We start from the raw sequence: 13845 nt of genomic DNA on the forward strand, positions 1-13845 counted from the left end.
TGTCATTTGTGGCATTAAATATATTAACAACTAAAGTTGTCCAGGTCTTTTTGGAACACTCTGTGTATCACATGAGCAAAAATCACTTCTGCTTTGCTGTGAAGCTCAGCATTGGATGCTTTGGTTTGAACCTCCACTTAAAATGAGTGAAATGAAACAAAAATGTCATTATTCAACATTGCCGCAATGCAAATTATGAAGTTGTTTTAACTTTCTTCATGTAAGAATATTATTTGCAAAATTTGGAGGCACAATACGATTCACATTTACAGAAAGAATTGGGGTCTTTCCACCACCCTGAACTGCCTCCCCAGGATATGCTACCCTGAAAGAAACCATACTTGTGGTACCCCTGGCCAGCATGCCAAATTTGGTTTGATTCTGTTCAGTATTTTTTTATTTTACTTTAAGCTTTTTGAAGCATATACTACATGAACTTTTGTGTGTGTGTGTGTGTGTGTGTGTGTGTGTGTGTGTGTGTGTGTGTGTGTGTATGTATATATATGAAAGACTTTCGATTCATTGGAATCCCTCATGCTCATTTCATGCAATTCCGGTGCTGTTCTGATGTCACAAAAAGCAGGATGATGAATACTGTAAGAATCCTCAACGTCCTCAACCATTTCTGACACGTCCTCAACCTTTACCGATCTTGTTCATACTTGGAATACAGATAAAGAATGATGGCTTAGATATGCACATCAAGCCCATAAACAGCTCGGCAACGAGCCGACATGGGAAATATAGGTTATTGAGCTTTCAATGCTGTCTTGTGCTTGCCCTTGTTTTAAAACTGCTTAACGATACCATTCAGAGTATTCTTTAATTGGTTGATGAGTTCTCTGTGCATATAAACTGGATATCATTTTGGAAGGTATCATCACCCTTGCCACTGAAGGTGGACGGAGGTTGTTTTCACATCTGTCTGTTTGTTTGTTTGTAAGCAGGATATCTCAAAAACTTGCGGACGGATTACGACGAAACGTGGTGGACAGGTTTGGTGTGTGACAAAGACTAATTTATTTGATTTTTGTGATGCTTGTTATTTTTATCACTAACTTCCTCCAACGGACATTTTAACCGCCCCCCCTCCCCCCCTCCCCACGTATGCGTCAAACTATGTCGTTGGTTGTATTTTAGCTCAGCCATCTTAGTCACCTCATATTGAAGAGAATGAGGAATTATTGGCCATTTGATGAGCAACTTTTTTTGATTCCACCTCTGAAAATAGTACGTTGCTGTCACGTTGGCAACGGCGTAGAAGCAGAACATATATCGAGGTGAAGTACAGCGGGGCCTAATTGTACGAGATTCTGTATCGGGAAGTAACCAGAAATTTCCCGAATTCTGGCAATCTTTCCACACAGCTGTCTAACGACAACAATACAACTTGTCACTTCGATACTCCACTCAACTTTCAGAATAAACATCTTGCCTCAACGAACATTACAGAGTTGTATATAAACAAATAATTTGTTCCACATCGAATCACAAGTATACAAACATTTACATCACACTGCACCAATGTAAACTGCTGAACAGTGATCATAATTTGTGACTGCCTCGAATACTCTATTAAAGATGCAACTCGTGCTTTATGTTGACAAAAGCACAATTTGAGTATTAATACGTTGAATACGATTGAATTTTGGTTTTCATGCATTAGTTTATCCTTAAATGTTATTGAAACTTATATATTTACAATGAAAAACTGAAGAAGTTTCGGACTCAAATCTGATGGTTTATGTAAAAAAAAAAATTTATACACAGTATGTATTTTAACTTTACGTGGATCTTTCAATGAAGATTAGAAAATGTAACTTTGGTGAAACTTGCATTTTTTTTCCACGATTTTTCCATTTCTGATTCATGATTTGGTGAAACGCTGTCAGATTCTGAGTAAGATTCCAATTATCGGATAAAGGCCACTCTAATTAATTCGCTCCAAATTTTTTTTTTATTCCTATAAAAGTTTCACAAACTCTGTGATCCCTTATTAGATCATTTCTTGGCATTGAGGGTGCAATCCCTTTAGTTGCAATAAAAACTCATCTTATGGGAGTTCTCTTTTCTTGCAATGGCAGCTTGGCTGCTGGGTAGCTATCATTGCTTGGAAGTGCGGCTGTGCCGCTGATGCTATGCCCCTCTACCAGTACACTGGTACTCATTTCGCTGACCTCGGAAGGATGACAGGCTGAGTTAACCCCACCTGGTGTTAATTCAGCAGCCAACGGGGTTCAAACTCAGGACCCTTGGATCCGAAGCCAGCTGCCCAAGCCACTAAGCCAACACCAGGCTTCTTATCGGAGTGAATGTATCAACAATGTTGCTGGTTTCAAATTTTCATTTTGTTGTTTTGAGATCCATTGAGTCTTGTCATTTCACTCTGTTAAATTGTTCAGATGTTTTTTTTTGGATTTTTTTTTGACAAACTATTAACTATCGATTATATAACATTTCCTCTTTTCCAAGCACAGGAAGGTTGTAACAGATATCCTAACAGTCTGACAGATGCACTGTGCGCTTTCTTCATCAAACCCTTTTAAGAAACCTGAATAGTTTAAAATGGTCATTGCACCTATTGTTTATGGAAAAGTGCTTTGCAGGTACAGGTATGTCCTTGAAAATAACTATTAGGCTGTTCATATTGTTATGGTTGTGGGGGTGGATGGAGGAATTTCAAAGCAAAGTTAGGATTGTATGGAGTTGCTTGGTCCGTGGGCGTGTAGGAGACATCTCGATGGAAACACGTCGGACATATTGGATCTTATCGAGGGGGAAGGGGGGGGGTAAAAAGATGTGCATATGTAAGCTATCATTCATTATGTGTGTGCCAAATTTGAACAAGATCAATAAATGCTTGTCCGATAAATTGTTGAGGACATGTGTGACACATCCTCTTTGACGTGATCTCTTCAAGATCAGATCCCACATGGTCGACTGGTGGCCATTTTGTTACCTATATGTGTCCCCAACCATTTCTCAGATATGCATGGTCTGATTTTGTTCAAACTTGGCACAAGCACAGTATATGATGGCATAAATGTGTCCCTCACTTTATTTTGTGATCTGATCAAAGATGGTCGACTGGCGGTCATTTTAGTTAAAAAAAAACAACAAAAATAAACCAATGTCACCCGCAGTGTGACCCGTATCTTGCCAAAAGGTGACCACGTGTGACTTCTTTAAGGTCACACTGAGGTGAACAGAGCTGCTATCCACCAGAAGCGACTCCTTGAGGAATATCTGCCTACGAGAGATTCCGATGTGAATCGTTCTCCAGAGTAACCATGAAAAATATGCTTTTGCCTCATAACGTCACCAAATGACATCATAATGTCTCAAGCTTGACATATCTAGAAAGCACTTATCGAGGTGTTCAATTTGAGGTACAACACAATATGGTTCCTAAAACTTGAAAATTTGACCTTGGGGTCAAATATGTTTGACCTTAGGCGCTAACCATGAAGGTCAAGGCCAATCGCCACCAAAAATTAATCAGCTGAGCGCCAGACCATGAACTATATTCCCATGAAGTTTGAAGACGATCCGATCAAAATTACTCAAAAAATAAGGGTTTCGTCGACTCCCCTGATTTGCGACAGTGACCTTGACCTTTGACCTTGACCTTCAAAATTTTATGCGCTGAAAGGGACCTCTATAGGCCTCTGATATACGAAGTTTCAAAAATTTCCAATGATAACTGTGCTCTGCAGAATTTTTTTATACGTGATTACAGACAAACAAACGACAAAAAAAAAAAATACAAGCTGACTAACATGTCTTGCAAAAACTTCGTTTTGGCAAGATAAAAAACGGTTTCGAACATGTCCTCAACCATTTCTGACACGTCCTCAACCATTTCTGACATGCATTTACCGATCTTGCTCAAACTTGGAATACAGATAAAGAATGATGGCTTAGATATGCACATCATTTTTTTTTCTGAGATCAGATCCAAGATAGCTGACTGGTGGCCATTTTAGTTGGAAAAAAAACCCAATGTAGACTTCCTCAACCATTTCTCGGACATGCATTTACTGATGTTGTTCAAACTTGACACACAGATAAAGAATGATGTCTTACTTGTGCACGTCATTTGTTTTCGAGATCAGATTCAAGATGGCTGACTGGCGGTCATTTTGTTACTCAAATGTGTCCCCAACCATTTCTCAGACATGCATCGTCCAATTTTGTTCAAAATTGGCGAAAGCACAGTACATGATGGCATACACGTGCACCTCACTATATTTTGCGATCTGATCATAGATGGTCGACTGGTAGACTGGTGGCCATTTTAGTTATACGTAAATATGGGTCGCCCTTTAACTCCACAGCAAAATTACAAAAACAATGGGGGCTATTACATTTTGTCTTTTTTTTTCAATTGTAATTTTTACTTCTTTCATCTGATGTGAAGTGGAACCTTCGCATTCGCAATATCATCACCAGGGAAAATGGAAAGTTGTTTATGTTGAATATGCTCAAAAAGTTTAACTTCGCCGTGGAAGATTTGCTTATCATTTATAAAGGCTTTGGTAGATCACTTTTAGAGTATGCCGTTCGAGTTTGGAATGCTGGTCTCACAATCTGCCAAAGTAATGAATTGGAACAGGATCAGAAAAGGGCCCTCTAAGTCATTCTAGGACAATTATACAGCGATTATGACCAGGCCCTTCAGTTTTGTGATATTTGTACCTTGAAACAATGTAGGTTTGAAATTTGTCTGAGATTCACAGGCCAATTGCTAACATCTAATGAGTTTAGGCAATGGCTTACAGACCTCAGGCAGAATGGGACACAGTACTCTCTCAGAAATTCATCTCAACTTTCACAAATTACGTGTAAAACCCAAAGGTACAAAAACGGTGCCAGACGATACTTTAAGATTCTTAATGAATAATGTACATTGCACTCACCCCTTTTTTTTTTCTCCTTTTTTATTATTATTCATTTTTAATGACATCCTCTTTTAAGATTTTTAAAGTATAAAGTAATTACATGTATGTCTTTTTACAAACATACTGCTGATTTTGATTTTAATTGATATTTGATATACATGTATGCCTGGTGTTGGCTTAATGGTTAGGGTGGCAAGCTTGGGATCCTAGGGTCCTGAGTTCAAATCCCACTCAGCTGTTGAATTAATACCAGGTGGGGTTAACTCGGCCGTCATCCTTCTGAGGTCAGCAAAATGAGTACCAGCTTGCTGGGATGATTGAGCCATTTCAGTATCCTGCGTCGGAGTGGTGACCTGTCCAGGATTGTGCCCAATAGCCAAGGAGACTGCTTCGGCAGCACCGACGCTCTGTACAGAGTATGGTCCCGATGGATGTATAAATATACAATGTAGCTGCTGTCCTCCTTTGATGTTTTACATTAATTTTACATGACAACACCTGTCACTGCCTTTTGGTCTCAGGTAACTCACTTTTTAGCTCTTTATTTCTTTGAACCTGAAATAGTATGGTTCCCAGGCTGAGTTTTTCTTTTCTCTTTTTTTTAATCCCATTCATCCTGGTTCCCCCATTTCTCATGTTTACTTTATCTCTGCTTCCATCTTGTGATGTGCTATTGCACCTATTCATTAATCCTCCCTTTGCTTTTTGCTGTATTCACCCTCCTATATAGTGTCTATCCTGCCTTATGGTCATGATATTTTACGATGTGATTTGTTTGCCTTCCTTGTCACCTACACATACTGAGGAATGACAAGCCATTCCAGTGCACTTTCTTCCTTAATTGTTTATACATCACATGTATAATGGGGATGGTTTCGTCTTTCTGGCTTGCAATGATCATGTCCATTGTGAATTAATCTGTCCCTTGTTATAACATGACTTTTCTCTGCATGTTAATTAGTACGCAATTTAATTATATTAAAATGTACTATTTTGCAGCCATTTCTCTTCTCTCTATGTTTGTTTTTGTTCGGTTGAATAAAACCACTCCTATTACTACTACTACGACTGCACACAGGAACAAAGCTAGATTTTATAATGAATCGTCATCGAACAGAAAATGACAGAGGGAGATCTTGTAATACTAGATCTACAAGATCTCGTTGACACACAACAGTTAATAATGGCACCCAAACGTAAATCGATGGACAAAATTCATTGTGCCAAAAGGCAGAGAAAGGTTATGACATTGTGCGAAGAAATCGAGTTGTGAGATACGTCGGCAAGAAGTGAAAGTGCGGCATCTGTGGGCCGCCACTACGGGATCAAGGAATCGACTGTGTTTAAATTCGAGTCAAATATCCATCCGTGCAAGGATTCTCGCCAACAAAGCACAAAAGGTTCATTCCAGCGATCCTCGTATTGAAAGGATGGAAAAAGTGCTTAATGTTTGGATCGATGACCAAACAGAAAGAAATGTCTTTGAGTGGTCCAGTGTACGGAAGAAACGATTTCATATTTATCAACGTTGTCATGAGGCACCCCTGGACTGAAGGCTCCAATTCATCCATGGCCCATGGAACTAATCGAGGCGAAGGGATTCGTGCTGGAGCAGGTTTTTAATGCCGAAGAGACGGGATTATTTTGGAAGAGCATGCCATCTCGTGCCTTCCTCTCCAAGCAAGGAAGATCTGTTCCGGATCAAGGTAGCTAATGATCGTTTTACCCTCTTTCTATGTGGCAACACAGCATGTGACTTTGTCATGATCCCAATGATTGAACAGCCATCGCGAGTTCTTCATCCAGATCTTTCTAACCTCCACCCTCCCCTCTACAGCTGCATCATTGTCATCCCGAGCTAAATCTTGTGTTTTCTAATTTTTGGCAGAGTACAGTATGAATGCGTATGTATATGTTCACCCTCACCCACCTCCCTGTTTTAGAATAAATTTAAAAGGTAAAAGTCTTGTGGATTTGTTTAATTTAAACCATATTTATTGTCTTTACATGTTTATTTCAATGTTAACATGCTATATATATATATATATATATATATATATATATATATATATATATATATATATATATATATATATATATATATATATATATATTTAGGTGTTTATCTCAATTGTTTTGTGTTTATTTTTGGCTGCCTTTGGTTTTCCTCTATATTTTCTCGAAGTCAAGGAACCGAACCCCCCTTTTCCCATTGGTCCTTGGTTTTCACGATCGAGGGTTTAACTATTGCGACATTTTCCAGGAACCTAACCCCTGCGATATTTGAGGATTTACTGTACAGTATTCTTGTCCCGTTTTCCAGTGCAGTGAGGTATTTTGATTAAGAAGCAGTCGGTATGTTTTTGCTTCATGCAAGTAACCCAGGTTATTAGGGTACCCAGTCCAATGGACTGGGTAACATTGTTTTTCTTGTTTATTTTTTATTATTATTTCTTATTGGATTCGCCATATATGCAAGATATCCCTTATTGTCGGGTTTTGTGTGTGTGTGTGTGTGTGTGTGTGTGTGTGTGTGTGTGTGTGTGTGTGTGTGTGTGTGTGTGTGTGTGTGTGTGTGGGTGTGTGTGTGTGTGCGCGTGTGTGTGTGTGTGTGTGTGTGTCTGCAACGCGAGGTTCCACAGCACAAACCAGCAAACCGATTATTTTTCAAATGGTAGTCCTTCAAAAATAGGGTGTCTATTTACCGTCATTTTTTATGAGGAGTGCCAGTTGGCAAAATACTGTTGCGGATTCGCGCCCGCTGGCGTGCGAACGGCCACGTAACTCGAATCGCGGCACGTCGCCCACCGGACGGACAATCCCGTCGTGACCCTCTCGGACTAACGCCGGTAACTAGTCACGGGTGGGCCTTTCGGCCTCACCACGATCGTGCCAATCGGCCCCCCGCGTGGGATAGGGTTGCTCGCCAAATTCGACCTACCTAAGTACCCACACGGAGGGTAGACCGGGCGATCGCACCTCGCCGCAGGTCGACTTCGGACACGGGCCACTTTAAGCGACCCGTTCCGTACTATCGGGATAACCGAGCGGTGTTATAGTCAACCTCGACGGTTCGATTAATTATTGGGCGTCTTTAGCCCACGACCAACCCTTTACGTGAAGTAAGATGGAGATTCAATAAAGGAAAAGACGAAGCGAAACGGGAAAAACAGTTCAACATAAAACACATTTATTCCGCGGCAAACGGAAAGCACACATATACAATTATACACCAAAAGCAAATGTAAAAATAGAAGAAACACACAATAATGCACAAAAAGCAAATATAAAAGAGAAACACACACTGCAGATCTACTACCGACTACCGAGCACACGGCAACACTTATACAGTTTTACTTCACAGATGGCGCCGACAACACATATACTCAAAGCAAAAGAAAAAGGAACCACCCTCCACTATGAGGGGGCAGACGGGCCTGGGGCCGAGACCGCGTCGAGCCTACCCGTCTGGTGATGAGCCGCAAAATGGCGGTGGCGCCCCGACTCCGCGGGCCTCGCGGACAGTGTCTGGAATGGGGTGGGAACGGGGCCCCCTTCTCACACTATCTCAGCGCGGGGGGAAACAGGAGGGGGTTGTTGATGCTCGGGGGAATGAGGATATCTCGCTGGCTCGGGTCCCGCGACGAGCGTCTCCACCGCGACCTCGGTCGCGTTACCGGCCTCCCCTCTCCGCAGCTCCCCGACTCTGACACGAGCGCCCTCTCGACTGCCTTCGCCGCCGCCACCACCACTCTCCAACTCTCCACTCTCCTCAGCTCCGTCCAACTGCTTTCTCCGACTCTTCTCTTCTCTCCTTGACTGACTCAACTATTCCGACTCTTCCCAACTCAACTGCTTGGCGAGCGAACGCGGCCCTTTATAGCCCCCGTGGCTTCGCTCCTTCACCTTCGACCCTTTACCTCTGGCTGGCTCCCCATTGGACAGAGGAAAAGTGGGCGTGAATGCTTTTTGATCCGCGAATCTGCATATAGCAATTATACTCCGACGCACCTGGAGGCGGGGCCAAATCGCCCCATGCTCACTGATAGGACGGAACAGAAGTGGGCGTGAATCGTTTTTGATCCGATTTCTTCGGAAAGGCTGGTGTTCTTGCACCCGCCGCTCGGCGCGCGCCCTGCACGAGTCCAGGATCGGTGTCCACAAGCGGCACGGGAATGGCGGTGATGCGATGGTTGCGAGAGCGAGATGTGACGGCAAGGGTCGTGGCTGTGGTTGTGAAGCGGCGTTGCGGTTGGTGGTTGTTGTGTGATGGCTGTTGAGACGTGGTTGGTGGTGGTAGTAATGGTAGTAATGGCGGCTGGTCCAAAATAAAGATAGTAAAAGAAAAACTGCTATCTAGAAGGGTCGCAGCCCGAATGAATGACATTTATTCCCTCTAAACAACGGGTTTGGGCCTAACTACACATATACTTACAGAGATATCTCACCTAAGGGACCTGAATGGTGGTTTGCGAATTTCGTCAACCACAACAATACGCAACAGGAAAAATCTTGCCAGGTAGAGGAACAATTGTATGTGAACCAATACGTCTTGGCAATGAATCTTCGTCAGTGGATCGGTCAGAATGAAAAGCATCGTATCCAGCGCTTCGATCCTAGCGAATCCCTCGTCGCCTACCAGCATGTTATTTTTTTTTCCGCCCGCGATTTTTGGGTTTTTTTCGCTTTAAAAATCATTTTCCCAGGAACGGTAAGTCCGATCAACACAAAATTTTCACCCTCGTATGTATCTTTTTTGAGAGCATACTTTATTGATAAATGTGATGTCATAGGTCACGTGGTACAGGTGCCATCTTGAAAAAACCCAATAAACTTTGGACCTCTATCTCTGAAACCGTGCAATGGAAAAATCTTTTGCTTCATACATTTTAATAAACTCCCCATGGGGAACACGGGTGATTTTTCGTGACGTCATCACTGAAGCGGTATCCCGGTGAAAATTTGTTAAGTACAACGCTGCATAGGAAAAATCTGAAATTTCTTGAGCGTCATCTACACAATTCACTGTAGAAAAAAATTATTATGATGTCATAGGTGACTTGGTTCGGCAGCCATTTTGTTTTTTAAAAGATAATTAAAAACATCATCTTTGCCAGAACGGCTGAAGAGATTGATGCGAAACTTTACACGCACATTCCCCACGACATCCTTTTAAGACATAAAAACGACATAAAAACCCACGAGATAAAAACTCATCTTATCCGAGTAACACGAAACTTCACACACGTGTTCCACTACACGATTGGAAGCAGAATATAAATTTATGATGTCGTAGGTCACGTTCGTCAGCCATCTTGGATTGAAAATTAATAAATTTTTAAAATCTCCAGAACAGCTGGACACATTGGAACGGCTGGAAAATTTCAACACAATCGGCCACATGGTTTGGCAGCCAGAATGATTTAATTATTTGAATCTGAGACCTTTTAGATTTGTTTTTTCCAGAAGGTTCACTTGGCTGCACCTGCATGCGTTTGAGGGTACAGGAATCTCAATTCAATTGATACCGACAATGTCCCCAGGAAAAAGGGCTAACTGCATACGTAATAAATAGATTGAACACTTTGTGCGACGCGGTTCGTAACTTGTCTGTTCCAAGCTGTCTCGAAGCAGGGCTGTATTTGTATGACTATTAAATAATGTTTTCTCTTGAACCACTTATCTTATCGAAGGGAAACTTTGCGACTATCATTTAATTCTCATGTTTTATCAAAGACGGACGTCTGGGTACCCGGTCATCACTGCCAGCAGTTATAAAGTGGCAGTTCTAGTTATTATTTTTTATTTTAAAAAAATTTTCGGGAGTGATTGAGGCAGTCGTCAGTTGCCTATACACAGCCCAAAACAAAGGTGTGTGTCAGAACGGGTTGCATGCTTGGAACAAGATCGCTATCATGGCGGGTACTCTGCCAGTGTTACAAAAGACCCCTCTTCCCAATAATATACACATGGGGGGGAAAAAAACATGCATTCTGGGCTGTGTTTTCCTGTATCATAGCAATAACTGAAAAAATTATTGAGAAACTAACTTTAACTAACTTATTTTTATTTATCAAAAATAAAAACATATTTTATGGTCGTCCCCCATCTGAATAACCCCAAATGGACGGCAAGTCTGTAAAGACCATGATCGTCTTTCGTACCGCCAGCTGGCTTCATGTCCAAAACTGTATTGCCATTACTAATGAGGTTAGTGTTCCAAATGTGGAGTCATGCCAGTATTCACTGAAACAGATCTTAACTGATTGGCAGAGCGTAACCAATGTCACGTGTTGTGTTCTTATCTCTATAGCCCAACAATTTATTGATAACCAATCAACAGCTGTCATACACCGCCATCGGGACAGACAGGAGGAGTCGGGCCACAAAATGGTGTTGAGCATGTATTAAAACCGTACGTATTTACAGGGGTAATTCACAGGGCATGTATTTCAAAGGCAATTGGCATTCTCACTTATCCCCTAAGTGAACATTCCCACCCTCAGATTCCTTGTGCAGTCAATTTAACACATTACATATGTGGTACCAATCAAACATCCAGACATTGAAATGAGAGAGAAGAAGGTGGTGACCAATCATTCCCGCAGCACAACTTGCATCCACTTGGCTGAGCTGACACCCCAATGACTGGCACAATGTCCCTTTAGCCGTGGTCCATTTTGTCCCGGCGCTGGCTCCACTCCACATGCCTGTGGTCCACCGTGTCACACTGCATCACCGAACCAGAAGATGGGCATAGTGCTGACCCCGGACCATTAGCTTATCGTGCCCAGATCAAAGACCCTGACGAGAGCGAGATGAGGAGGGTGGTGTCTTCTCTCTCCTTGATCCCAAGTCCATTCCAAGAAGCCCAGAGATTATTCTGAACAACGATTACAAGAGACTTCTCAGACCATGAAGTCAAGATTAAGATGGCTCATTTTCATTAACTTGTAAAGCGTCTTTCCCCCCCTCACGTTCGGGCTCCCACCCTTTTCCATGGGAGGGGACACAGGGCCAGGGTTTTCTCTCCTCTCACCTGATTGGTGAATCTGATCCCTGAACTCTGTTCGGGCCATCCAGTGATTGGTTTAATCCAGTCTAATCCAATCCAGTGATTGGTTTAATCCAAACATCCAGTGATTGGCCCCATGGGGTCCTAAGTTGGGATACCGGGTTTTGGCGAGCTGTCGGAGTTGATGACAATCGATTGACCATCTGCCGCACTGTGCCAATAGGATGAACCCCAGAATGTTTTGAACCGGTTGGAAGGGTTTTGATAGTGGAGGTGAAGGAGTTTCTGTGCTATGAAGTGTGTGAAAGTGGTTAAAGTAAATGGTGTGCAAAGTAAAATAACCTAGATGGACTCTTTTCTCACACGTTGGCAAAGCATATCTATTTACACGCAACACAACATGTTTAACTGAGCAAATACTATGAAATAAATACCGTTTCACCAACGATTAATTATTTTACCCCCTGAAAGTCAAAACCACACCAATATACAGTATTGGTGAAGTATGCATATTCATGAAATGGTTTGCAGCAGATTTAAGTTTTTTTTTTTTTTAAATTATTATTATTATTATTATTTTGACCTTTCAACTTTTCAGACCTTTGACCTTGACACATTTACTACGAGACCATTTAGACCTTTAATTTATTACATCCTTCCATTTATTTGACACACAAAACGAGTCCTGGTGAGAGTTTGCCCTTTCTTGTTTGTACAGTACCAGAATATGCATTTGGAGAGAGTGGTTGGGATTAGATGAGTGGACAATTTTATTTATTTATTTTAATAACAGGTTCGGTGATGCTTGACTGTGCCAATCATTCCCCCACTACCTTTCCGTAGGTGCACTCCCGATACCGACATACGGATGCCAGCTTCCAAAAGGCACAGGAGGAGTTTGCACAAGGGGTGTTCTCCAATAGAAACGTGCAGAACGCAGCCGTTTCTGGTGTGCGTAGAGCAGTGTAATTTGGCGTGTGCACCACACTTAACCCACACAGGCTTTTGTGTGATACAGCAATTCTCCGAGCACCAGTTCCTCATGTCCACATTGGAGTTTCTTCATATTTCACAATGAACTGTAACATTCACTATTTACAGTAATTTGTACCCCCCCCCCCATTTCATGCTGCTTTTGCCAAGCTCGCTTGCCATTTTCCAATGTATTTTGAGCTTACATGTTCGGTGTGTTTTCTCTCGAGTGTTCCAAATGTCCCAGTATTCTCTTTGCTTGTTTCACACGTAAGACGCTGTCGCTTGAGTTTGTCCTCTTGGTCTTTATGTATATTTCCCGTTTCCTCCATTTTTGCTGCCTTGCATGGGTTTGCTTTGCCTGGCAGTTGGATTTGGGCTAGGTTTAAAATGAGACAAATCAACGTGAACTTGGAGCTTGGGACAGGCTGCACAGCATGATCATAAAGTTGAGGGTCAATGTTGACACCTGATATTGCATGATTGAATGCATGGATGAAGATAAGGTTCATTCAACCATGCTACCTTGTCGTCAAATTGATTTCCCCCTCCCCACTTACTTTTTAGTATTGTAATGGACGTAAGGGCATTTTGTGCTGTATATTTTGAACCCTGGGTAAGGTATGTCATTGCCAAGAATGCCTGAAAAGTCGGTTTCTGCCTGTGGTGTTTTGTTTATAATGAAAATGGGGAACGAAAAATTTATTGTCTTTGAAATAAAGATTTTGGTTGGTTAGCAGTTTGCCAAAGAAAGCCTTTTGAAGTTTTTGGTTGGTGGACACATTAATATGATTTTTTTTTTTGCCTTCATTAAATTTTTTTTTTTTTGGGAGAAATTGTAAAGATAAAATTTAAATTGTGTGGTCGATGAAAGCATATTGTGGAAATTGACTCACATTTGTAAGTGGTGCCTGGTGTTGGCTTAATGGGTCGGGTGGTGGGCTTGGGATCCAAGGA

General features: G+C 41.8%; 1 protein-coding gene across 3 annotated transcripts in view; it reads left to right on the forward strand.

Moving 5' to 3' along the window:
* The window catches only part of LOC147015279 (secretory carrier-associated membrane protein 1-like), a 38086-nt gene extending 24445 nt beyond the window's left edge, over positions 1 to 13641 (forward strand). For all 3 annotated transcript variants that reach the window (XM_085849868.1, XM_085849867.1, XM_085849866.1), the window contains one exon: positions 12760 to 13641. In XM_085849868.1, the coding sequence (XP_085705994.1) occupies positions 12760 to 12885 (126 nt within the window). In that variant the 3' untranslated portion in view covers positions 12886 to 13641. The remainder of the gene's footprint in view (positions 1 to 12759) is intronic.
* The last annotated feature ends 204 nt before the right edge of the window (positions 13642 to 13845 follow it).

Source organism: Eptatretus burgeri, chromosome 12 (genome assembly GCF_056783735.1).
Source record: "Eptatretus burgeri isolate ZD-2024b chromosome 12, Ebu_testis_v1, whole genome shotgun sequence".
NCBI classification, from domain to species: domain Eukaryota; kingdom Metazoa; phylum Chordata; class Myxini; order Myxiniformes; family Myxinidae; genus Eptatretus; species Eptatretus burgeri.